Source organism: Panthera uncia, chromosome B4 (genome assembly GCF_023721935.1).
Source record: "Panthera uncia isolate 11264 chromosome B4, Puncia_PCG_1.0, whole genome shotgun sequence".
Lineage (NCBI taxonomy): Eukaryota > Metazoa > Chordata > Mammalia > Carnivora > Felidae > Panthera > Panthera uncia.
Window position 1 is genome coordinate 45524557 of NC_064809.1, and position 27672 is coordinate 45552228.

General features: G+C 45.2%; 1 protein-coding gene across 1 annotated transcript; it reads left to right on the top strand.

Annotated features, from left to right (window-relative positions):
• The first annotated feature begins 6628 nt into the window (after positions 1–6628).
• Positions 6629–27419, top strand: EMP1 (epithelial membrane protein 1). The gene is made up of 5 exons (XM_049625094.1): positions 6629–6798; positions 21818–21930; positions 23522–23618; positions 23733–23873; positions 24802–27419. Exons 2-5 carry the CDS (start codon positions 21853–21855, stop codon positions 24966–24968), a joined length of 483 nt encoding a protein of 160 aa, XP_049481051.1. The 5' UTR covers positions 6629–6798; positions 21818–21852; the 3' UTR covers positions 24969–27419.
• Positions 27420–27672: the final 253 nt, after the last annotated feature.

A 27672-nucleotide genomic window follows, 5' to 3' on the forward strand; every position in this document is an offset into this window, starting at 1 on the left:
TGTCGCTTTCCACCAGCTAGCACGGACCTTGTCTTTTATTGCTTCTGAGCTAAGGCTCAAACTTCTTTGGCAAAAGCTCTACCACCACAGACTTGTTTGTTTCCCTGCACCTGTAGGTTGCTGAGGGCATCCCCCGAGACCAGGCGCTCATTAGGGACGGATCACTGGCACAACTCCTGCTGCCCCTCTGAGTTCTGTGTGACTCCAGCCTGCGGAGCTGACTAGGGTCACATCCTGAGCCATGGGATTAAGGCATAAACTAAGGGTGAAATGATGCCATGAGCCTGGAATTTTGGGAAATGCGTGTGTGCGAGTTGAGAACGCTGACGGGGCAGTCCAGGGAGATTTAGCTAGAACTAAAGAATCTTTTAAATCTCAAATTGCTGGCAACTACCCAGCCCTATATCTTTAGGGTTGGGCAGGCTTATTTGGCTTCATGTGGTCAGATGATAGATTAGAAGGACAACAATATGAATTGTCGATTATTGTTCATGAGATAAAAAGAGAAGGAAGAGGCCAGAGACAGCTGGTTGGTATCCATCTATACATGCTTTGCCTGAGTTTTTAGAATGGGGAAAGTGACCAAAAAATGTTAATACTAGAAGGGACCCTGAACATCATGAGGAATAGGATCCAGAGTGCTTAAGTGAGTTTTCTAAGCCTGCACACAATTGGGTGATGACATCTGTACTTTGTGTCAGTCCAATGAATGAGGGACACAGTATTTAAAAATATGGCAAATATGTCATTATGTGTATAGATATGTTATATACAAAGGGTTTTACCACAGGTTTGTTTACGGTGACAAAAAATCAAAGCAACATAAGTATCCATTACGTGGATACACATGATGGAATTCTTTGTAGCCATTACAAATGGTGGAATAGATCTACATTACTGACATGGTAAGCCCTGGGGCCGAGCTAGAGGGACATTTGTGACTCTCTGTTGTGTGACAATAGCAGATGTCAATGTAGCATGTAAGTCATCCGGGGTAAAATTGTATATATGTATGCATATGTCAATATATATGTGAAAAAACGTTTACAATAATTATCTCAGAGGTGAGGTTTTGGATGATTTTAACTTTCTTACTTACATTTTCATGCACTGTTGGAATTTTATTCAAAGATCATGTATCATTTTTTATAATCTGAAACCAAACAGTAAAGGACATCCTCCTTTTTGTCACAGATATCTGTGTGCAGTTTCAGAGGTTTGCAGGAGGGTGGCAATGAGTTCCCCCACATCTGGTTCCCTTATAGTAGCTTTCCCCTCAAAAATCTACAAGGTCTGCTCAGCACACAATCTAAAAGGAACGGTGTTACGGAGGGCATGATGCCTTGGATCTTCAAATAGACGTTGTTAGTACACGGGTGGATTAAGAGGTTCCCACAGCATCAAGAAAATGTCTCTGTTTAAGAGTAAAAATTAGGAAGAACAGAATGGTTGATTTGAGGCTCTGTGGATGTGACCACGCTGAACAAATGTGTGGCAGAGATTAGGGGTCCCCAACTCTATTTGAGATGCTTGGGTGTAGCCACAGGCAAGTATAACTAAAGCAAAAATATAACTGGAAAGATGAAACTGAATTAATTGCATTGGATAGCACTGTAATTTGGCTGAAGGCGTAGCACGTTAACCAAGGGGGAAAAACCAGTACAGGGTCTGGAAAATGAGCTCTGTGTATTGGTCAGCATTTATCCAGCCCTGCTAGGGAAGAGCAATTGTGAATTCTGTGGCCACCGGCTCTGCCATGTTCCAGAGCCTTGAAAGACCTTCCTACATACCACCCACCAAGAGTAGAGAGCGCCTGGCATCCACGTGTTTGGAATGGCAAATGCCACCTTGTGTGTGCACACGTGAATGAGTCTTAAGACTTCTGGATTAGTCTTAAGACTTCTGGAAAGACTTCGGATTAGTCCTGTAGGACTTAAAAATATTCAATCAATTATCCTAAAATTTAACTGGAAAGAGTACTCCATTTTCCAATGAGGCTGAATAATGGAGTCCCTTACTTAGTGTTTGTTTGTTTGTTTCCACCAAGAAACAGTTCATATCCTTGAAAGTGCTTAGTCTCAAGATTATTTCTAGAGTGTCACTATGTCTGTGTGCTCTCCTGACCACACAGAGCCAAGTGGACCCCTCAGCTGTGCTGTCCAGCTTTGTGCCCTCTTCCCTGGCAATTTTCCTTGGGCAAATGTAAAGATATGTGTTAACTGCTTTCTCACATCTGTGGAAGTTTAGCCATACAGGTGCTCTGATCAGCATCTGAGTTTGAGGGGAAAATCTTGAGGGAGAACAGGAGATTCTTTTATTTGGGGATTGGACACTTTACTAATTAAATGTACTAGTTTTTTAAAAAAAATTTATTTATTTTTGAGAGAGAAAGAGGGAGAGGGTACACGAATGGGGGATGGGCAGAGAGAGAGGGAGAGAGAGAGAGAATCCCAAGGAGGCTCTGCTCAGAGCCTGGTGTGGGGCTCGAACCCACGAACCGTGAGACCGTGACCTGAGCTGAAATCAAGAGTCAGATGCTCAACTGACTGAGCCACCCAGGTGCCCTAAATGTACTAGGTTTTAATTGGATAACTGCAACATAGCCAGAATCTACTTACTGGACCTGATGCCCACTCTATACAAAAGGAGGGACAGTCACTCTTTAATTCCTTATAAATATTCAGTGCTTTACCTGAAATGGTCCATTAAGCACTAGTAATAATGCATTCAGTAACATGAAGGGCAAAGTGAAGAAGGCGATATGCGGTTAATATCCGTCTTCTAGTGTTGCTGTTGACATTAGCTGGAGAAAGACCTTCTCACTTTTTGTTTTGATCACCACTTATTGTTTGCTGGTTATTCTTCTCTGGCTTTGGAGCTGCAGTGATGTGGACATGGCTCGGGAGTTCTGTTCGTTTAGCCATTTTGAACATCCATACACATCCCAGCTGCCTGAAGAACTTAAAGGCAGTAATTAGCATCAATCTGGTAACTGTCCAAGGTGGCTGCATTGGCTCCTTTCCCCTGCCGAGTTCAGATGTCTTCAACAGCCCATCCTCTTCTACGGCAACATCACACCGCTGGGTCGGCAAGACTTTCCACTTGGCTGGAAGTGCCTGACCAAGGGCCCGCATTCTTGGAACGCTCTTGGAGTTTCATGAATTTTATCTTTCAAAACCAGTTTCAGGACGAGCTCGCTGAGACAAGAAAGCAGGGGAGACTAACAGGATTTTAGAGACTCTCTATTTGGGGGAATTATACTAAAATGACATCTCAGTGAGACAGACCTGAGAAAGGAAACAATACAGGTGGAAGAAAACAGTCTGAGGGAGAAAAAAGGACAGGAGAGTGGCAGGAAGGAAAGAGGGAAGAATATGAAATTTCTGGTAAATGCTCAAATTGCAAATGTGAGTGGCAAGGGACAAAACACCCATTTGATTTTGGAGGATACTACCTACGTAACTTTTAATTTATTTACCTTTCAAGCAGTGTTTGCTAATATTAGCATTGACATCCCCTGCACATATAATGGGGAACATGTTTGAGATTCTTTTTGGCTAACTGAGTTTGAGCAAAAACAAGTTAAAGCTATTATTAGTTTTCTTTTCTGGGAGCCATAAGGGGCCAAATCTACCTTCAGAGGTTTCTCCTTGTATCTCATCATTAAAAGCTCTTGATTCATACGTTCATTAAAAGTGTTTACGCCGGCTCCAACTTGAAAAGCTGCCCTAAATGGCATTGTGCCAGAAGTTGATTCTCATTGCTTCAGAAGGAGGGAAAAATATTCTTGTAGTTGAGGGTGACGCTGTGGCACTGGGCAAGAGGGGACATTCCTTGCCAAGAATAAATGACTTTACTGAGGTCAAATGAAATTTTGCCTGGTTCTTTACCCCCATGGAAAACGAAAGTGTCTAATCTACCCTCCAGATGAAGGGCATGGGAGCACGGAGCAGACAGGCAGATTACCCCTAAGTGTTTGAAAAGACCCGTGCAGATGGCAGAGAGAGCTGTGCTCTCCGGCCCCATGTGGTTTTAGACCCCTGAACTCTTCCCTATCCATAGCCTTAAGCTCATGGCCGTGGAAAGAATCAGAATCAGACTTAACATTTTAATCACATCCAGAGGCACGGTAAGCTGGAACTTCAGCCAGAACAGATCTGATTTCCTTCCCAGACTTGACAACTTTGCTTTATAAAATAAGTTCAGTGACATTTCAAGGGTTAATTAGGAGACTTTAGAAATCCTGGACCGGCATTGATCTTTTAAAAATATTTATACAACTTCACTTTATATGATGCCACGTGTGTGTGTGTGTGTGCGTGTGTGTGTGTGTGTTAAGAGCTCAAAGCATTTAAGATTTTCTTTCCAAACCCTAAACATTTGCAAAAGTACACAGGAAGGTGAGATTTATTAAGCACATTTGGAAGGCTAGGACGTGGTCTCACTTTAAAGTTGAAAGGTAGGAGGGTGGCTCACTTACCCCCAGGCCAGGCAGTGGGAGAGAAAAACTAGAGCTCCTGTTTCCAGGAGTCCTGTCTCCAGGACCCCTGTCTCAGTGCACTGCCTCTCCCTTTCAAACCCATTGTGGGAATCCAGAAGGACCAAATGACTCCTCCACTGCTCCTTTGTTAACCCAAGAGCACCTCTCCTACAATGTTTCCTGGCTCCAGATTTCTCTATAAAAAATGCAACCAGACCACAGACTCCTCAGCATCCCAGGATTCTATCCCCGGAGCCCAGCTCTCCTCGGGAGGGAGTATGAAACTTGTAGAAGGCATTGGAGGTGAAGGCAAGCTGAAGGGGGCGGGAGGTGAAGGCTCAGAGAGAATGTGCTGTCCATTCTGTCCTCACAGCTCATGGAGGATTCCTGGGTCTCACCATCCTCCCCTCTCCAAGGCTTAGGCTGTTCAGAGATCACTGGGCCTCTTAACCTATTCCTGGGAGTGGCTTTTCTCAAACAGGCACTTTTATTATCAAATGAGTGATGGGGGAGGGGGAGGTGAGGAAAGATAGGAGAAGCTGATGCAGTCTTCTGTCACATCATCAGTTTGTAATGAAAAACCTATGCTGTCTCATCCTTACGGGGACAGAATTCAGTTTTCAAGGGTTGCGAAGATGCAGTATTAAATCAGTGTGTGCATGCATGCGTGCCTGCGTGTGTGTGTGTGTGTGTGTTTTCCCCAGCATCCACTTCAGCAAATATTTTCTCCTTTCCACTTTGAAATATTTTTCCTAAAAAACAAAGTAATGTAGGTTCATTGCAGAAGATTTGGAAATGTGACCCACAAGAAACGGAAATTCACCTGTTAATTTTACCATGTAATTTTATCAACATTTTGGTGAATAGCCACAGTCTGTCCTCTATTCTCCTATGGAATAGAAGTCCCAAGAGGGTAGGGATCTTGGTCACATCTGTGACCCAGAGCTCTGAACAGTGCCTCATGCGTGGCAACGTGCAGATATGTCGGTTGAATAAATGCATAACTGTAAAAGAATAATTTGGATTAAAATTAAAATAGGTTGTCACGATGCAACAGGGAACAGAAATAGAGTTGCCTGGATGTGGCAGACTTGGATCCAAGCTGCAGCTAATAATTTATGGTGGCTCCTTGGATATGTCACATCACCTCTCTGGGCCTGAGTTTCTCCTTCAGTCCAATAATCATAGTTAACATTTACTGAGTGCTCACTAGGTGCCGAGCATTATCATAAGCTCTCTCCGTGTTATTTCTCACTGCAGCTCTGTGAAATGGGTACCTTCTGCCCCCATCTGATGCACAAGGAAACAGGCCTGGGGAGGCCAATTTAGCACAGCCGCACAGCCAGTAAGTGGAGAGCTGGGCTTGCACTGCGGCATCTGAGTTCTCTTCTCCAGTGGAATGCCTTGGCTATAGGACCAAGTGACTTCCAGGGCCCCTCCCTGCGAAGCTCAACTGTGGAGCAAGGTCCAGATGATTATTACATGGAGATCAGAGAGCAAAGTTCTTAACTAGAGGACTTGCTCCTGAATGTGAAGAGTCCACATGGGCATTCATTCACACGGCGTAATTAGAGACCAGTCTGCTGTTGAAGCAGCGCTCCATCATTCAGAGGCATTACGAGGGCTCGCGTTGTGTCCTGTTCTGGTTCCCAGGACAGCTGTCCCTAGGACGGTGCACCTAAGTGAGGCAGGCAAGCAAGTAGGAACTGAATCTGATCATTTCTGATGGCTGGCAAGCCGGATGCATTAGGCAGGGGAGGAGGAAGGGGAATCTCCTTTGATGATTAGCGAGGATTTCAACGGGCAGGGCTCTGTCCTGTTCCCTCGCCCCCTCCTCCCCAGATGTACATTTGGACAGATAAGTTGTGTTTGCCTATGCCCATGGTAACCGTGTCTCCTTTTTGGTGAGGAGGAACGGGCTTCGGTAAATAGATCTATTTGTGTGACTCCTAGTACTCATTTGAAGCAATGTCACTCCTTTTTCCACTGTGGTCTGTGTGTGTGTGAGTCAGAGGGAGCCTAAACAGGCTTCTTTGAATTGATGGCTCACTCCCAGCCTCTCTTGACCAACTGCCAACCTAGCAGGGCGTAGCTTACCAACAAATCTTTTTTTTTTTTTTAAAGGCAGACTGATTCATAGAAACTCCTTTAAAACGCAGTGAAAAGAAACCGCCCATCACACACCCCAGCACACTAGCGCTGGAAACTTATAACCTCGGGAGGCAGGTCCCTCCCCTCACTGTGGTCACATACCTTCAGAAGAGCGGACCAGGCAGCCACCAGCTCCTCAGGGCGCCTCCGTCGCTTAGGACCCTCAGGTAGGACAGCTTCCAGCGCTGCGGGGAAGCTTGGCAAACTTTCTTTCCTTCTCTGCTCTCCTTCTTCTGACCTCGTCACCTAAGCTCCACGTTTTCTTTTTCCCTGTAGCTATTTGTCTATGAGTCTCTGAATTGAACTCTTTGAAACATCTGGCTGAAAGTGGATACTGAGACAACTTTTTCCATAAGGTTCAGAAAAATGCCTTTTGACCGGGAGTTTGGGGGACCCCGGGGTGGAGGGTGGGGGGTAAGTCCGCGGGACTGCGCTGTGATAATGTTTTGCAGTAACTGGGTCCTTGCTCTGAAATGTGGAGGGAGCAGGGATTTCGGAACACGCCAGGATAGGGCATTCTTCATGGGGAAACACTACATGCCTTTGAAAGGGCGCACCGACTTGCCAGATGCTTTCCAGTTTGTCCGTTTGGATTCAATTGCTTCAGGATTTGGGTTGTTTCTCTTGGTCGTTTGCTGGTCTCTTTTGGATGATAGGTAGATACGTGCTTTTCTGTTTATTTTAGTTGTTGCATTTGCTCCTGCTCTTTTAGCTTGTCCATTCACTTCTGTTTAAATGTGTTTTTTCTCCCCACAGGATGGGAGGAGGGGGTTGGTTTGTTTAAAGAAAACAGAGAGGTGGGGGGGAGGGGAGCGGGCGGGTTGGGAATCAACTGGTGTGTCAGAGAAAATGCGGGAGAGTTGCGTTTGGTGGAATCAGCCTGATGTGGATTCCAGAGCTCCATGTCTCCTGGCCAGATGTAGAGGATGGGGAGAGGCGGGAGGGAAACTGGGTTTGCAGGAGAGGGTGGGGCAGGGGAACTTCATCTGGTGTAGAAAAATGGTGAATGGCTTTGTGCTTCCACCCCAGAAACAGCTGAACTTTAGTTCTGAGTGGAGAGAAATAATCATTATTATCAGAAATAAGAAAATAATTTTTTTTTTTTAGCTGAATGTAGAAGTTTTCGGCATGGAAGGCAGTGATTACTTTGGAACATTTTATCTTCTCGCTCTTCCAGAATGTGGTTGTGCAAACGCAAACACTAGTATTAATGGTAAAGAGAGTCTGGAGAAAAGAAGAAGGGTGATTTCTATTTGTTTTTGTTTTTGTCTTTTTTTATGTTTATTTATTTTTGAGGGGGGGCGGAGGGTCAGAGAGAGGGAGACACAGAACCTGAAGCAGGATCCAGGCTCTGAGCTGTCAGCACAGAGCCCAATGCAGGGCTCGAACCCATGAACCGTGAGATCATGACCTGAGCCAAAGTCAGACGCTTAACTGACTGAGCCCACCCAGGCGCCCCTGATTTGTTTTATTTTTAAGTTAGCATTTTGGCCTAGGTGTGGCCCATTTCAACATAGATACTGGTTTTATTTTTCCTCCACATAAACAAGATGAGGAAAATGACAGGATTCAGCTTGTCAGACGAAATTAGGCTTTTCCTTTAGAAATGCAATTCGTTGGAAGAGACGATTTCAATGCAATCAGCTTGTGTACATTGTACAGACAAGGCGCCTCGTAAAACTGCCCTCGAGGGGATGATTAACTAAGTGCAAGGGAAACTTTTCAAGATGCAGGGAACTCCCACATTTGCTTAAAATGTTTATTATTTCCAGATTACATGGATGTGGATTCAAGGAAGCCATTATTAAGTTGATAGTAATGGTATTCTATGAATCCAGCATGAATCTTCTTGTAGTTCTGTGTAACTTAAAGCTATAAGCAATATTTATCCAGTCAGCACATAGAAAATACTGACAAATCTGGGAGTGTCGACCATCACAAATTGCATTTTTTTTGTGTGTGCATTTCACATTACACTGTAGTTCTAGCAGTGAGAAAATACGCTGTATGTTATTTCCTGGAGTTTTAGGGCAATTGTTGAAATGCTGTTCTAATTCTTGCCTTTCCCACTGCCTCTAAGAAGTAGTGAGGGAGCTCCCTAGCTGCAGGAGTGTTTCTGGATTTCAGCTCTAAGTCTTTGAAAATACTGAAATGTGGGGGTTATTTTTTCCCCCTGCAGCCTCCCACCCTCAGAGTCGGATTGAATTCCACCACAGACTCTGAAGAATGGGGCGGGGGTGGAGTGCTGTCTGGAGGGCTGCAGGACATCCGGTCTGGCATCCTGGTCAGAGGACCCCCCAGATTTTACATTGTTTGAGGGCACTAAACTGTCCTGAGAGTTGGCACAAGGCCATCAAGGGCCAACCCAGAGCAGATCGCATCCCAGAACAGATGCTGGCTACTTCCCAGGACTACAGGGCACATCTCTGAGGAAAGGAAAGGCATCCCTTCTACTGGCCGCTAGAAAAACTTACTGTGACTTTCTCAACTCTTTCCTGCTTCCCTCTGAGACCAGCTCAGGCCTATCCAGTTCCCAGGGGCCATCCAGACTCCAGGGGGCCTTGTGAGTGGGCTCCATAAAGACCACCCTGGGATGCAGACCCTCTTGGCTTGGTGTGGAGGGTGCAGTGGGGGGTTGGTTCATGCCAGATGCACAGGGATCAATGGAGAGACAGCAGTCAGCGACCTAGAAGGCTTATAGATGAAGCAAAATGTTTTCCTGTAGACTCCTCAGAGCCCGATAGGAAGTATATCCGACAAATGGCCATAGAAAAGGGCACACGGCAAATTTAGTTACACTTTGTCTTTAATTTTGTTCATCAAATTCTCAGTTTGAGGGAGATTCTCAGTCTGAGGATCAATTCATTCATTCTCCACCATATGCAGAAATCCTATTTTTACACCACCTTGGACAGATGGCCACTTTACATTTCCTTAAAATTTCCAGAATAGGGGTGCTCACTACCTCCGAGTGAGAATCTCCATGCTCCCCCACTACCACCGGCCCACTTTGCCAGACAACTCTAATCATTAGAATTTCTTAAATTCAGCACAATTGGCGTCTCTATAACTTCTATACTGTGCTCCTAGTTCTGTTCCTGGGCATGCAGAAAATATCTCTTCCATTTTTGTTGTCGCTCTACTCTTACTCTCTAAACGCTTAACCCTTAATTAATGTTCAATGGATAAAACTTGATGAATTGGTATTATCATTATTACCTAAGACTCCGAGAGAGCAGGAAGCATTTTTAAAACTTTACAACTATGCACGTCGTCAGCCATACCCACAGGATTTGATTCTGAGGGATTTCATTTTCTAAACACATGAATATGGTTTCTTCTTTCACTTACCACGAGTATATCCAAGGCTGCCGAACACAAAAGCTCAGAGACATTTGGGACTGTCGGACGTACAGACCCAGAGGGGACACACCCAGTCGCTACTTATGGAGGTGATGGTTAAATCAATCAAATACCAGAGGCACAGGCTTCGAACTTGGCCTTGCCGGAGTTATCCCGTAACTTGGTTTATAGTTCACATAGCTCACACCTTTACATTGTTACCACCTGTCATGATAGCTCCAGGAACACGCTGCCAATCCATTATAACCCCAGACTAATTGCTTGGCCAGCACAATGGATGTCGGTCCTGGAGAAGAGCTCATAACCTTTAGCCAGTGTAGATCTGAAAGTTTCTGACCGTGAAATTCTCTTTTCCAAGACTCTTCCCAGTTCTGCTTAGATGATCCCGGATTTCTGTTCAGTAATCAAGGGAGCCTTGATTGCTTGAATTCACAATACCCCACCCCCAAACACATATGTCTTGAGACCACTTTTTGTGATACATCAGTCCCTGGTGCCCTGAAATAATTTCTTTCAATTTAACTGAGAGATCCACTGACACTGAAGCATAAAGATAAAAGTACAAATCCTTGTGGAGATCTCTGTTTCTCTCTCTTCCTTTGAAGAAATATTTGGGTCAGCATTTTCTTCTGGAAATGGGCATTTCCCTGGAACTAAAATGGACTCCCCCGCTCTTGGTGCCATTGACTTGATGTGGATGTGGCAGCTTTCGTATTTCCTGAGTCTGTTTCACGAATTCTTCCCTCAAATGGGGTAGTTAAAATTGAGAACACAGGCATAGGTTGAAAGTGGTGGTAAGAATCTCGGGGCAGATGCAACATGGCTGAATAGGGGAGGGAGGGTTGTGGTCTGGTCCCCACTCTGTCCTGTGACCATGGGCAAGTCACTTGTCTTCTTCATGGAGGGAACAGAGCTTGATGGTCTCCACGGCCTCCCTGTGGCTCTGAAATTTTATTGTTCTAAGGTCTTATCATCCCTTTTTGAGGAATCCCTTGGCTCATGCTGATAGTTCAATCCATAAAAATTGGGAGAAAAGTTAACTGAGGCATCGTGTTGCATCGCAAGGTATTTTACACAAGGTTGAGGGTCCAGGCAGCCTCCTGGGCTCATCTGCTCTGAGATTCCTTTCACCTTGTCATCAGATAGTAATGATTCACCCAGCTCTTGGAAGAAAAGGAAGAGGTTTGACTGATTACACACAAAGGGCGCCAGCTCAGATGAGAAGAGGCAGGCCATAGAAGCCTGTTAAGACACTGACAACAAAAAAGGATTCACCAGTAACCAAACCAGGTTTAGGAAGAAACTGAGCTGGTCCTGGGAAAGGAGCTCCACCCTCTTGTCTGGGAGGGGGACCCTGCAGCGTGAGGGTGTGGCGGTAAAGGTGTGGATGAGAGCGAATCTTAGAATCTTCAAATTCAAATAGTCGAATAGAACAGTAGAGGAGGAAGAGGGAGCGGGTGCAAAGGCAGGTGTTTCCTTAGGCTTGTGTGTTGAGGGAGAAGAAGAAGTGCCACTGGACAGTTCTAGAAGAGGGAGAAAGAGCGCTGCGGAAAGAGAAAGACAGGGAGAAGTGCGGGGAGGATCCCACCCTATTTCCTTCCCTTCTTGTCTAGGGAACACCCCTCCCCCCCTTCAATGTTTCTGAACATTCCTCAGGGTCAAATATTTTGTTCTCTGTCCCCTGTGAAGAACCTTTGTTGCCCAAGCTACAAATGTTGGTCAATACATCCTTGGTGTCATTTGAATTTCCACTGAAAATTTATGCCAACAGGGCAGTGATCTCCCTTGATGTTTTTCCTCTTTTCAGAAGGCTCCGATCAGAGCTAAAAGCAAAATGAAGTCCTTGATACTTTGACTTCTCTCAAATAATCAAAGGCCCCTCCTTGGGGGCGGGGGTGCTGGAGATGGGGAACTGGAGAGAGGTTTGGTATCCTGGAACGGTGAGTTAGGCTGGCGGGTGCGTCCCGGCTTCCCTTTGCCGGATGTGGCTTTGGTGGAGAAGGGACGCTTGTGCTGTGTGTGGGGGCCAGGATGGAACGTTGGAAGCGTGTCTTAGAGTTTGCAGTGTGGGGATCTGGTCTTGGACTTTTGGTGGTTCTGCTGTGGGCCTCCTTAGCAACATGACAGGAAGAAGCAGCTGCCCCCGGCACTGTTTTGAGGGGGCACTGCTGACCCTCTGATGAACCAGGAGGTGGTGGAAGGAACAGAGTGAAGGGTAGCTATGGTAGAAGGTCTAGAACGTCTGCTGAACCCTGAGACAAATACGGGAGAGAGAAGATCATGCTGGAATGGAGGAGGCCCGGCCTGGAGGGTGTGAGACGGTGGGTTTCAGTTCCCTGTTCTGGTTTAGCTCCGGGGAAGGTGCATTTTCTCCTTGGTTCAGGGACTGGACTAAAGAACCTCCACACCTCTAAACAAGCGCTCTCACAACTCACAAAGAGTTAGGAGGCCTGTGCCCCCCCCCCCCCCCCCCCCCCCCGCACCCCCCCGCCCGCTCCCCCCCCCCCCCCCCCCCCCAGCACACTTGCCTCTGGCGGCCTCCCTCCCGGCCCTGTGGGCTCTCCAGGCCGCTTTGCTGGTTGAAGCATGCTGCCGCCACCTACTGTCGACCCGCCCAAGTGCCCCTGGGCTGGGCCACACCTTGATTTTCTTCCCAGACCCTAGTTATTGTCTTGGCAACCTCTCCCTCAAAGACATTCTGGTGGCCAGGACACTCCTCTTTTGTCAGAAGCAGAAGACAACCACTGCTTCTGTCCTCACCCTGGGGGCTGTCGCCCCAGCGGCCTGGCCAGCTGCGGTCTGGGGGCGTGGGCTGGTCCCCGCATCACAGCCCAGGTCTGGCCTGAGCCTTTGCAGATGTTGCCAGATCCACCCCCTGCTTGGACACAAAGGAGGACAAGAGGAAATGAGAGAGAGAGAGAGAGAGAGAGAGAGGCTATTCTCCTTGGGAGCATCTGCAAAAGCAAGATTCATGCTACTTGTTTGTTTTTAGCATAGTCGTCAGCCCTTGGATTCTGCCAGAGAAGTTGAAAGTCCATTTGGCCGGCCTGAGCCTCTCATCTCACGTAAAGGAACAAAAAGAATCCTCAACAGCCATCTAGCCTTTGCTCTGTCAGGCACGAGCCCCTCAATCCTCACGCTAGCCCTCTGAGGTCTACAGATCACGGTTAAGAAGTGCTGCAGTCAACAAATCACCGCAATGTATACTTTACATGTCTTACAATTTCATGTTAATTATACCTCCACAAAACCGAAGTTAAAAACAGAAGGGATGGAATCAGGATTTGAACCTGTAGCCCATGTTCTTTATCACTGCATACTCTTTCTCTGTAGGAGGCACCAACCAGAGAGGTGATGTGATTTTCCCAAAGTCAGAAGTTAGAGGCAGAATTTGTTGGAGATTTTGGTTTTCTAATAGGTGCTTGCCTTTTCCCTTCCTTCTTTCCTTCCTTCCTTCCCTTTTTTTCTTCTTTCTTTCTTTTTCTTCCTTCTTTTCTTCTTTCTTTCTTTTTCTTCCTTCTTTCTTTCTTTTTCCCTTTCTTCCTTCTTTCCTTCTTCCTTCCTTCCTTCCTCTTTCTTTCTTTCTTTCTTTCTTTCTCTTTCTTTTTCCCTTTCTCCCTTTTTTCCTTCTTTCTTCCTTTCTTCCTTCTTTCTTTCTTCTTTTCTCCTTCCTTTTTTTTTCAATACCATGCTTGTTCCCCCACCCCCACCCCCTGGTTCTTCATCCCTAACTATGCAAGAGTTTGTGCTAGTTTATATCAAGGTCAGTCAAAACACTACTCTTTCTCTAATAACCCCCATTTATTATCGATAGACCACGTTTGGGAGATGGAGCCCACTTTCCTCCAGGACCATGAAAAAAATAGTTGTTTCCCCTAGAGCATGTAGTTTTGCAGCTTGATTCCTGATGTTTCTCCTGGTCATAAGCTGCTCTGCATGTAAAAACATCAGGCCCCTTGATGATGTAGCTATAGTGAGATACAACCTGAAATTCTTTCCTTCCACACCAAACATCAGACATCCAGAGGCAGGAGGAAATGGCCCTTTGGGATCCTTTCTCTCCACATGTTTCCCACGGAGAAATTAACACCGCCCTCTCCCACCCCTACGTAAAAACAATATTTAGAATGGAAAGTAAGCTTGACATAAAACAACAATAACAATGGCCAGAAAAGCTCATCTAAGGTCTCATCCACTCAACCTGCTTTTAATCCCAGCCTTTTCCTCCTCCGGACACATCCTCTCCGACTGCTCCCAAAAGAGAGTGTTTCCTTTTCTGCTTTTGTGTTAAATGGACATCCACTTTGCCAACCCAAATGATCCTCGATGGGACACAAACACATCAAAAACAAACCAACCAAAGCAGAATGATCCTGAGGAGGATAGAAAGGCTTGGTGTTGCCACTCTACACAGTGTCCTTACGGAGGAGCAGCAAGCAGCCACCGTTGGGTGTCACGCTAAGGGAGGTGGCGCAGAGATAGAGGCTGACTCAGGGAAATCATGTGATCAAGGGCAGCTTCATCTTTCATCTTTTCTCGTGCCTCGCAGGAAGTACCACGTCTTTGGTCAGATGGTGTGAGAAAGCTTTCTTCAAAGTTTACAGTTACCCAGAAAGGCACGGAGATTTCACAATCAGGAAAACATAATCCAATGAAAAGACAGAGTCGTGTCTAAAGTCGAGTAAAATCAAGACCGTATTATGACATGATTGAGATTTAGGGATCTACGGTGATGTCCTCTGGTTACTTCTTTGATAGCATGGAAATGCTGCTTCAAAGGTGACCATTCTAGAGAATGCCTGGAGGCAGCTTTATTTTTTATTTTGTTAAAAAAATTTTTCTTAGTGTTTATTTATTTTTAAGAGAGAGAAAGAGAGGGCAGGGTGGCAGCAGAGAGAGAGGGAGACATAGAATCCGAAGCAGGTTCCGGGCTCTGTGCTGACACGGGGCTCGGACTCACAAACCGTGAGATCATGACCTGAGCCAAAATCGGATGCTTAACCAACTAAGCCACCCAGACGCCCCTGAAGAGGCAGCTTTAGATTAAGGGCAGAACTAAGATAAGGGGTAGGAGTTGCCAAGAGCAGATTCTGATGCATTGTCAGAAGGACGTTTCTAATGGGAGGGTCTTGGCAAGTAGTGAGCTCCCTGTGACTGGAGGAGTTTAAGCATGACTTAGATAGTTCCATGGTATGGATTTGTAGCTGAGGTTCATATATTAGGGAGAAATTTTAAGGCCCCCTTCTCAGTCTAGAGATTCTATAACTTAAAAAGATAGAAAAGTTAAATCTGTGGACAAATTAGTCATTAGAAATTAAGGTATTTTCTTTGCATTCACTTATATCCTCTTAAATAAAAGGCAACAAACACATATATACCCTTGTATGTTCAAATGTCAAAATTACTCAGGAAAATATTCGTATGTTTACATAAGTATTTACATAGGAATATATAACATGGAGCTTGCATATAATAATATGCTCAATACATAGTTATAATCATGTACAAATGATTTCTAAAAATTGTAAAAGACTAAAGTTTGTGTATGTAAAATATATATATATATAATACATATATATTTATATATATATATAAATGCTATTAGGAAGGCTATATAGATATAGATATAGATATAGATATAGATATAGCATTTATTTGCTCACTGAATGGAAGTTTACTTGGTACCTGTCATAGACAAGACTCTCCTTTCGGAAACTTAGAATCTTAGGGGTGAGAGAGCCAAACATTACCATAAGTAATTTTGTTACCAGGCAGATTGCCCCTAGTGGTTTTAATAAAGAGCTATGTAAGGTTATTACACAGTGGGGGAAAATGACTACTTCTGACTTATGTATCCGGGAAGGCTTCTTAGAAAAGGCAGGATTTGAGCTTCTTTGAAAAAATTTTGATAGGTAGTTCCTGGAGGAAGCACACTTGAAAGCAGGGCTCTTTCTTTGGAAATCAAATCCTCAGGATTCCCAGGGCCGGAGTAAGGCGTTTGGAGCCTCTTTTCCAGTGGTTGGTGGAGGGGGTGGTGAGGTGCTTGGAGGATTTTGAGCAGAGGAGTGACAAGGTCAGATAACGAAGTGGCATAGAGGGTACAGCAGAGAAGGAAGAGCTCAGAAGGAGGACCACCGGAGAGGCTGATGCCGTGGTCCAGGTTAGGATCTGAACTGGGCAAGGACAAGGCGAACAGAAAGTAAGGGGTGGATGAGGGATAAATAATGGAGGAAGAACCCATGACCTGACTATGGTTTTTTGAGCTATAAAATTGGGATGAAAGGAAGGAGAGATGGGGAATTTGGCAGCTGGCCATGATTTCTCCCTTCTCCCCAGAGAAGCTTGGGTTATACAAGGCTGTCAGGAAAATGACCAAGCTGTCTTCGTGCTAGGCAGCTGATTCACATGTTCTCAGAAAGCTCTCTTGCACCATCTGGTAAAGGATGCCTCCCTGTGTCTTTGTCCGGGAGAATCTCACTCGCTCTCAAATGAATGGGGGACATTTGACCTCTGTGCGACTCCCTCTCTGCTCACATAGCCTCCGACCTCCCCACCCTCCACCCCCATTTCTGATTATGTTGTACCCCCAAGCTCTGGCTAGTTCTTCAGTGATTGAAGCCCAGGATTTCCACCACTTCCTTTGCTGGAAGAGTGGGTTTGTCATTGTCCTATTCTATTGTGTGGCTCCCAGTTATTGTGACTTAGACCACCACCCTTAAAGAACTGCATCCCCCAGACTCTGGTGGTGGCAGTTCAATAAATACACATACACTGTGGTGGGAAGAACTTATCTGACCCAAGCTTAACAACCATGGAGCCAAATTACCAACATCTAAACTCCTCTTCTGTATCTTTAGAAGTCAATTATTCTCAAAGTCTCTGCAGTATTACGTACCCATCAGAAAAGGAAAGGTGCCCATAGGAGCCTGATTTGTTTCTCGTGGTCAGAGCATCCTAAAAATTAAGGCAAAGCAGTCTCAATAGCTATGTTCCTTTGATTCTTTCATATTTTTTGGGAGTTGGAGGGCATAAAAGGAAGGCAAGAAACCAATAAAGATTTAAGTGGATGGAGACAACCTGGAGACGAGAGTTATCCCCCCTCCCCCCACCCCACCTTAGGTAGTCATTTAGAGCTCCAATTACCTTATAGAATTTGTAATTCTCAAGGTCATTTCCACTAACTGTGATAATTTTCTTTTAGCAAAGAACTTAATGCAAACCTAGAATGGTGAGTGTTGTGAGATTTGCATTGGGACTAGGAGCATAAAAAAGACTGCCGCTCCTATGTGGGCTGGGCAATTTGAGAAGAAAAGGGGAAGCATGGTCAGGAATAAAAGATGGCGGTGGTGGAAAGGGAACTGGCTGGTCTGTGTGTTTGGGAGAAAAGGAGAGAGAGCTGCTGTGTGGCTCTAAGTCTCAAACTTCCTTTTCTTTTAATACTCAACTTCTCTCTAGAGTCACAATTCATGCCTCCCATGCTTTTCTCAGTTTCCTGCTCAGCCCAGTCATATCCCTGAGCACCCCTGTCTCAAGAAATCCTACTCTGCTTACAGTGATGGGTGGAGAAATATGTTTCTTGCAACTCGCATAGAACAGTCAGTGGATGTCCTAGCCTTTAAGAACACAGTGAGTGCACTAGCTCTGTTGGCTTAGGTTTAAGTACCATAAATAATGTTATGGGAGTCCCCAACAACCAACTGACAAACTTTGGGACTGCCCAATGCACCAAATGCTCTGAAGGTTAGGCATTGCACCTAGTTATTTAGAATTGCAATGCTGTTATTTTGTACTTCCTGGTTTGAGCTGCCCAGCTGTGACTAAGAGTATGCTTTCCACTGGAGAGTGCCATCCAAAGCATTTTAGAGAGGTCTGAGGCAGAAGCCAATTATTGTTTTAGTGAAACCAACTGCCAAGGAAAAAAGTTGTAACAGTCAATACTTCCAATGATATGGATATTCAGAAATAGTTTCTTTTCAGTGCTTTTGTATGAAGTGAGATACATACCCAGGTAGGGAATGAGTCTCCTTGCAAGCTGCACTGCTGGTAGAGGGTGGGCAGAAGGTTTAAGAGCACGAGAACTTCTGTTATTTATTCCCATTCTGCTCTGCTATTAGATCTCCAGACATTCACCCATTTGTAGAATGGTTGTCTATGAACACATCAAGATTTCCTCTGCCACCTCACCTCTGGGTAAGGGTTTCTGTGCTGGGGATACTCTAGTATAGGGACTGGGTTACTAGGAACAATCCAGATGAGAAATTTAAGAAGATAGTTTATTCTGTTTCCAAATGTGTTACAGAGGGCCACTGAAAACAATGGAAGCCCTCCTAAGCTGACAATGGATGACACTAATAAAACCTGACGAATTGGGGGCAGTGAAAAGATGGAGAAGTTATATGTATTATGTGCTATCTCCAGCTAAATACCCCTTACTTCTGGTTGGATATAGCAGCCAAAAGCAGAGGAAATTATGTGTTCTATACACTAAGCACTCTTGCTAATTCAAGACGTTTTGCTCCTTTCCTCAGCGGATAGATGTGGCATGATCACAGGAATGTAAGATGAAAGAGAGTCACTTCTTTGCTTGATTCCCCCACCCACTCCTCCGGCTTGCACAGGCAGGGAAATAATGATCAGGTGGGGCTTTGGCTTAGATCAGGAGTGAGATCCAGCCTTGGTTCTGGTGGCAGTGGCTACAGGTCTCATTTCACAAGCAGACCAGAGCACACCTAGTTAAATCACACCACGTTCAGTCCAGGGAGCAAACAATGCTTACAGCAGGCAAGGAGAGCATCTGCAGATGACTGGCCTGAAGGTTAAAGCAGCCAGGAAAAAACAGCAGAGCACACACAAAACACAAGGGAAGGTACCAGTCCCTGGAGAAAGGGAATACTACACGACAAGGCACTATAGGACCTCTCCTTCATAAGGCCATTACCTTCCAGATCAGGAGAGAGATCAAGAGGCTGAGGGGTAAGTTGGGTGGGCTGAGGTGGATGTGCAGTAGGAGGAGGGTGTATGGAATGCAATAATGTTCAAGTCATCAAAATGGAGAGTGTAAGCTGAGCAGGGATGAAAGGAATCAGACTTACTTCGGAGGGTTACATAGCAACCCAAGGGGGCAGAAATTTCTACTGAATTCCCAACAGCATGCAAGGCAGGGAACTCGTGATGTTTCCTCCACCTCGTTTAAGAAGCCTCATTTGGTGTACTGTATTCTGTTCTTGGCCCCTCAATCTTTTCCCACTTTTAGGAGGAGGGTGTTTGTCAATTAGAAGCCAAAGGAATAAAAAAAGCATTTATAGAGCCCAAGGAGGATTAAACATATGACTCGTTATGTAATAATTTGTAATCCCCTGAAGTCAGCCATTTCCTTTCCCCATGAAGGTCAAGATCAGGATCCAGGGATGGTGTGAGCTTTCTCCTTCTGATTCCTGAGGGTGTCTTCTTAGTGGTCTCCCCACTCACAGGGCAGGTATTAGGCATAATGACAATTTCTAGGAGCCCAAAATGATCTGCACACACTGCCTTGTGATGTACATAGAAGATATCCTACTACTTGTACTTCTCATAGGGCAGCCTAGTGACTGACTGGTTATATTGGCAACAGCCACTCTCAGTTTCATAGAATAATAATAGGAATACTAATAGCCACAACCAAAGCCGCCCTATTAGCACCTGCCATGGGGCAGGCACTGGGCTAGTTTTACTTTCATGATCCAGTTTAACCCTCCTGTCTCCCTGTATAATTAACATTGCAGCCCCCACTTTATATAAGAGGAGACTGAGACTGAAAGGTCAAGTGATCTTATATGATTCTAATTCCACCTGTTTAATTCGGAAACCTCTTTTCACTGTGCATTAAAGTCAAGCAGAAAATTGCGGAGGTATGCACGAACCTGCGAAAAGCAAAAATAAATTTGAATGTGTAGGAAGATTATTAATAGCAGGCATGAAAGCTCCAAGCTCTCCCCTGAAGCGGCAGGATAAACTTCATGATTTTTGTCATTCACAGTGAAATTGGACACATTCCTACAAAGTAGTCTGGGTTGAAGGGAAGTGTTGGGATTGGGAAGGAAGGCAGGGGTTGCTGGAGACAGTTGGGATGCACGGAGGGGAAGCCAGTGTCTGCCTCTCATTCCTGGCCTGTAAAGAGCAAGTCTCCCTCAGTTACATTAGAACATTCTAGACTTTGTGGGGTTTTGTTTGTTTGTTTTAGAACATTGTAGACTTTGAGTACTGACGAGGAAAATGAGAGGAGATAAAAGGCACCTGAAGTGTTGGGACGATAGCATCAGTGCTGGCCACGAAATACCTGGGACAGCAGGAAAGTGGCTCAAGAACGCTCAAAGCTTCAATTAAATTAGGTGGAGTGAGAGAGAGAAGCAGGACAATTGCAGGATGTGCACAGCCATCCCCTCCTAGGTGGGGACATCCACATATCCACTCTGCTGTGAATAACCTCCAGCCCTTTCCTTTTGAAGTCCCTTGAGCCTATACTGCATCGTAACTATTGTGGGCATGATAAAGCACTCCCTCTGCAGCTGACATAAATCAGAATAGCCACTCCCATGTGCATCCTGCGTATTTTCTTTATGATCAGTGGGCTCCCTTTTTCTCCTCTGCGGAGATTATGGCTGAACGCTTTTGTTATCTATACCCATTCTTTTTTTTTTTTCCTCCAACGTTTATTTATTTTTGGGACAGAGAGAGACAGAGCATGAACGGGGGAGGAGCAGAGAGAGAGGGAGACACAGAATCGGAAACAGGCTCCAGGCTCTGAGCCATCAGCCCAGAGCCTGACGCGGGGCTCGAACTCACGGACCGCGAGATCGTGACCTGGCTGAAGTCGGACGCTTAACCGACTGCGCCACCCAGGCGCCCCATCCATACCCATTCTTAATGCATATTACTTCCCAGTCCTCCTAGCACGTGATTTATGCATTTGCCTGTCTTCTCCATTGGGTCCTGAAGGATTGGACTTTGTGTAAATGTCATGCACAAATAGATGGCACCTTTAGTGGTGTTTCAGCGTGCATGCTTCTAAAGCCCCAGAATCGACATCGTGCATCAACAGAAATACAGCACTGTGCCCTAGACAAATAGCAGAGTCCCTCCCATGAGCCACACACAGCCCAAAGGCTCAGGTGCAGTAACACAAATCTGAAATGTTCAATCAGTAGGTGATCAGACCATTAAACTGTAATTAGGTTGTTATAATTATTGAATACCAAACAACATTATAATAACAGAAGTTGTGGCTCTCACATTTTATAGCTCACCCGGGATCAAATTAGTGGCCTATTCAGTCTCTGGGCATAGTAATAGCTGCTGTTCTGTAGAAGGAATCCACTTCTATTAATATCACTGGCTGAGCAGTTTGATAGAGGCACGGACCCTTCCTCAGTGGAAAATGGAAATTTATATGACATCGTTGCACAGAGACCTGGAAATTACAACTGTGAAAAGGCCTTTTAAAAATCCAAGTTTTACTTTTTGGTGCTTACACCACAAACGAGATAAAACACCAACGGTGATAAAATGTGGGCTTTTCTTTTTTGAAACAGGCTGTATTAGAGAGAGGAGTATATAAATCCTTGAGAAGCGGAATTATGTTTCTATTGAGGTGTATGTAAGCAGACGAATAGGCACTTAGGAAACTAGGTTAATAAGATGTTTCTAGGAATTTATAATGAAATTGTGATGGTTTTTATTGCAGCTCCTCCTGACTTTAGCAGATAGTCCACGCATGTGGGAAAGCTGAATCATCTTACTGAAACTGACAGTAACCTTTTTTCCCTCCTTTGCCTTCTGTCTTTTCAGAATTCTCTTCGCTCTTGAAGCATCAAAAAGCCAAGATGCTGGTATTACTAGCTGGTATCTTTGTGGTCCACATCGCCACTGTCATCATGTTGTTTGTCTCCACCATTGCCAATGTGAGTAACGTTCTTTTTTTCATTCATTCACCCAGAAGTTATTTGGATACTTATATAAAGCGCTACAAAAGAAGTTTGAGCCACAACCCCTGCCCCTTGTGAATATACAGTTTAGTTGTGGAAAACAATAAACACACACGCGCACTTCCAACGATTAAACAGCGGGGGGATAAAAGCCAGTGTCAACAGCCAGGGCTCTAGGTGTCTAGGGGCTGGAGAAGACAATGAGACTTCTTCAGGCTCTAGCAGAATCTTCTCCGGAGGTGGAGCTTGGAGGATGGGCAGATGGGCGGGGTCTCTTGGCAGGAGATGAATCGAGGAAGGAGTAGCGACGCGTTCCAGGCAGGAGCGCTAGCCAGCCGAGGTGCCTGCTTCCTTGAGGGAGAACCTTTGTTCAGGGCGGAATGAGGACAGCCATGTATGCAGCAGGAGCAGAACTTCTCTTCCGTCTGGGAACCTTGATTAGAAGGATAGATGGGAGAGAGAGGATGAGAAGCTGTGGTTGCCAGACTGATACATTCAAATTCTGAGCTGAGAGTAGCACGTGAAAGTGGCATTTTGCGTGATTAACCTGGCTCCACGGAATTAACTCACTTAAACAAAACAACAAAAAAATATGGAGGTAGCAGGAGCCTTTTCTCTCCGAAGCTTGGGCTACTCTGACCTCTAGTGGTAGTCGATAGCATCACATTTGCTTTTGTTGCGCTTTTCTCAGAAAGAGACAAGACAGCTCCTCGCACACAAAAATCAAGGCCACCCGTCACTAGATGGGCCAACGGTGGTTCCAGAATCTCTTTAGGTCCATGTTACAGTTAAAGAACAAATGGGCTTTAAAGTTCAGATAGAAGAGTTTGCTAACATTGGGGGGCGGGGGTGTGTGATCATAAGCAGGGCTAATTTAAGTACAACTCTGATAAGACAGAATCCCCATCCATGAGGCCTTCTCCAGACTGTAGGTTGGCCATTCTATACACCAGCCCCTAAGTCTCTGAGAATAACGACAAGCCCAGTGAACGACTTCAAACCACAGAAGTGGAGGCCAAGAGTGCTGAATGCCTGAATTATCAGCTCCTAATACAGGGCTTGGCACCTAGCTGCTTCTTGAATCAAGAGCAGGTGATCACACGTTCTTGGACGTGCCCTTCCAGCAATGCTCATTCTAACAGGTGCTGTGTGTGGGCAAGTGGATGCTTGTTTTTCAGAAGAAGAATGGTTTTTCTTTGTCCAGGTGGGAAGGGACACCGGCACCACAGTGAGCCTTGGGGAATACGTTTTGGTCACTCTTCTACTTTTAGGGGCCTCGACAGTCTTCTGTTTAGATGAAAGTGGCTTCTTGACATGCAGCCCCAGAGAAGCTGTGTGATTTGTCTTTAGCCACACACTCTTCCATCTTTCCTCTTGGGACCTTTGTGACTTCGGTTTGAGTCACATCTCATTTCCACCAAGGGTTGGGGGTGCTGAGCCGTATTTGTGGCTCAGTACTGTGTATTGCTTAAGATTCGATCCCGGCCCAAATCTGATTTGTTATTTCTTTTTCTTTTAAAGCAGAGGGTGAGTTTTTCAACCACTGTTTGTTTCCTTTTGGTTTCAGGTCTGGGTGGTTTCAGATGATACAAAAACATCGGTAGGCCTTTGGAAAAACTGTACGGGTGGCAACTGTGATGGAGCCCTGTCGTATGCCGATGAAGGTATGTATTCAAGGTCTGTGCTTGATCCTGAGGGTTGGCGTGATCAGAGAAAAGTCCAGCCCATCCGGGACGAGTCAGTCTAATACCCTTGTTCTCCTCCTCCTGTGTCCACAGATGCCCTCAAGGCCGTGCAGGCTTTCATGATCCTCTCCATCATCTTCTCCGTCATCTCTCTCGTGGTCTTCGTGTTCCAGCTCTTCACCATGGAGAAGGGAAACCGCTTCTTCCTCTCGGGGGCCACTATGCTGGTGTGCTGTGAGTATCGCAGTGGTGGGCTCCCATTCGTGCAGGAAATGCTTTTATGTGGGTCTTACCGAGGGTGCTCCCGGCAACTCGGACAGACAAGCACATGGCTCAGTGAAGTCACTTTGGACAGCTTTGTCCCCCGGTTGTTTGTTCTCTTTTTGAGAACCCCTGATCGCTGCTTGGAATGAGTGCTGTCAGTTGCTTCATTGTTTAAACCTTGCGCTCCTGGGGCTGCCCTGTCGCTAGTCCTTGTACAGTGGACACTTGAGGGCAGGAAGCTTGCGGTCCTTAGAGAGCCGAAGCCACTGCCACAGTGCATGGCCTTAGTGCTGTTCTTATTCTTCGTCCTTCTTCCCAAACACACAGAATTTGGTGAGAGGCTGTGTTCTTTTGTATCCTGGGCAGCCTGCCTACATACACGGGGGGTCCAGAAGGGAAAGCTGAGTGGTGGACATGAAGTTCTGTGTTTTGCTTCACACTTTTAGCTTCTCAGAGCAGTAGAGATATGAGGGCCCAAACACCTCTAGTTTACCAACACAACCATCGAGGTTGGTCCAGGGCAGATCATAAGAACAACACTTTGGGGCTAAATGGCCAGATTTTATCCTCCCGATGAGGGAAATAGGATCTTTTAAAAATTATACAATCGGGGCGCCTGGGTGGCTCAGTCGGTTAAGCGGCCAACTTCGGCTCAGGTCATGATCTCACGGTCCATGAGTTCGAGCCCCGCGTCGGGCTCTGTGCTGACAGCTCAGAGCCTGGAGCCTGTTTCAGATTCTGTGTCTCCCTCTTTCTGACCCTCCCCCGTTCACGCTCTGTCTCTGTCTCAAAAATAAATAAACGTTAAAAAAAAAATAAAAATTATACAATCTTTTTTCTTTGTTTTAATGTAAACAAACAAACAAACCAACCTAAACTTTTTTTTCCCCCCTTGCAGGGCTGTGCATTATGGTCGGGGTGTCCATCTATACTCATCATTATGCCAGTGGTTACGGAAACCTCTACATGAAGAGTCACCATGGCTATTCCTTCATCCTGACCTGGATCTGCTTCTGCTTTAGCTTCATCATTGGCATTCTCTATCTGGTCCTGAGAAAGAAATAAGGCTGAAAAAATTCATGGGGATCCGGGGGGGTGGGGGTGGGGAGAAGGAAGCCGTTGAATCTGGGAGGGAAGTGGAAGATGCCATGCAGGAAAAACCAAGAGAGGGGCGGGGGGCGGGGAGGGGAAGTAAGGGTGGGAGAGGCTGAAATCCAAACCATTCCTGAGGAGGTTCTCTATGGTGGAGCCCCTGCCCTTAGGAGAAAGTAATTGGCTAGTACTCTGCTGCTCCCTTGATGCGGGCCCCAGGAGAGCCTCTCTCCAGCCACCACACTTGGCCTCCAACTGTCCTCAGTTACACACGCTGGGGCCCCATCAGCTGCCACACCACTGGCTCCACTCCTGAGGCTGAATTCTGGGTCTCGCACTGCGGTCCTCAGACCTATTGCATCAAGTTAAAATAGCGGTACAAGTTCCAGCAAGAGCAGATCTTGTTCTGGGGTTGAATATGCTAAGCCTGGAAGCCATTCCGCCTTTCTGACCCAAAACAAAACATCACATTCCAGTCTGAAGGACCTACAGGAGGGTTCTGGCCAGTGAGCCATTATCCCTCTTTAGAACAGATATTTAACTCTGTGGAACTCAGTGGTATTTGTGACAAAAATGGGAGAAAGAGATACAGTCCTAAGGCCAAATGGGTGGATTGCTTAAACCAAGAAAGAGAACTTTTCACAGTGGAAGGCCTGGGGGATGGTCAGAACTCAGACAAGACCTCACGCCGCTGTCCCTCATGGAGACCTCTCGCTATGGACTTTGCTAGGCCTCTTGCTTAAAGCCAAAGCAGCTCTTCTGGCGATCTGTAAAGCCACTAGTGACCAATTCAGTGGTGAAAGTACCACACAAGTTATGGGACCAAGGGGCAGTTTTGTGACAGTGCTACAGTAGGGTTATGTTTTTAGGACCCCCTGTCCATACAGTCAGTATTTCTTTTAAGTACATGATGGGAGAGAGATGGACACGGTTCCCTGTGACACGATTTATTACCCTCCCTCTCAATGATAACTTCTGAGGATGTTTTGTCTAATTATACACATTGGGGATCAGGACTCCTAGGCTCAGCGGTGGCTCTCGCTTTGACTCTGCCTGGAGTAGTCACCTTTCAGAGGCCCTGCCTATCCCACTTCACAGGTGATGCAGGGCCGTTCTGGAAGCTTAGTAAAACACACACGAAACAAAACCAAATAGATCCTTGGGTAAAAGGTGCTATATAATTGTGAAGTATTAAGCATACTAGATTTCGGTCGTGGTAAGAATACAGGGCCTGCATTCCCAGGAAAGTTAGAAAATTCCCATGAGATAATTAAAAATATAGGTGATGGGCAGATAATTTCTTTAAGGAAAAAAAAAAAAAAGCAAAAACTCTTGTGGTACCCAATCAGATGGTAACTGGCTGTCTGTTGCCATAGGAGCATTTCTATATAGGACTTAGTTGCAGTATGTTATTCCTGGTTAAGCAGGCATTGCTGTGGCCTGGAGGAGCTGTTTCAAGCCATCTCAGATTCTGTCTAAAGGGGTTGTTATGGGAAGACATTTCCTCTATTGCCTGAGAAGATCTAACCCAGGGAGAATCTGAGACATCTTGCCTACTTTCCTTCTCCCAGCTCTCTCCTTATCCCGTTTCTCACATGATTTTCCTCTTTGGGGAGTTGTTATGCCATGACTAGTGGTATTTATGTAAAAGGACTATGACTAAGTATATTTCTCTGTGTTCATTCTGGTTAAGGGAGTATTGAGGGCAGGCCACCAGATTATCGTGGCTGGGGGTAGAGAGACGGCAAGCCAAAACTGCGGGACGATGACCTTTTTAATTGTGACTTAATCATCACATGATTAGAGAAGGCTGTCTTATGTGCAGAAACACACTTACATATTAGATATACCCAAAAGAGATACTTGCATTAGGTTGGAAAGTCGAACTATGACTGGAGTGAACCATGTATTGCCTTGTCTTTTACTTTATTTCTGTGACATTTATGTCTCATGTAATTTGCATTACTTTGGTGGGTTGATCTAGTACTGTATTTGGCTTCTTCTTCAATAGATTGATATTTCATATACTATAATTGTAAATATTTTGATACAAATGTTTATAACTCTAGGGATATAAAAATAGATTCTGATTCCCTTCACCGTGTGAATGTTTTCTTCCTAAAAAATGCAAGAGATGAGGAATAATCATGACATTTATACCTAATTAAGTTGTCAGTCAGTGCGGTTTGGACCACTTGGCATTTATTGGAGACATTAAGTTACCTTCTGGTAATACATTAGGCATTTCTACAGTAACTCAGCAAGTGAACATTATTAGGTAGTTTTATCTTGCTTTAATTAAACCTCTTCAAGCAAAAACCAGAATTTTGTAAGCTAATACATTAGAGAGATGTTATGATCTTGAATCAGAATGACTTATGACATTAAGAAGTGAGATACTCATAAAGTTTCTTTGAAACACAATTCGTCTAACGTGTCTTCAAAATATAAAGCAATTCACAAAGATAAGCATCACATACATGCCTTTGCAGAAACCCATTCATTGCATAAACTGGGGCATATCTGTAGGAGCCAGATGAGAAAAGGAAAGCTTTACTGCTTTCTGTGAATAATAAAGACTGGAATTAACAGTGGAAAAGCAGGGTAGATACTGTGTATCCTAGCATCATGTCAATACCCATATCATACAAATGATTTTAATGTGGAGTAGGCACTC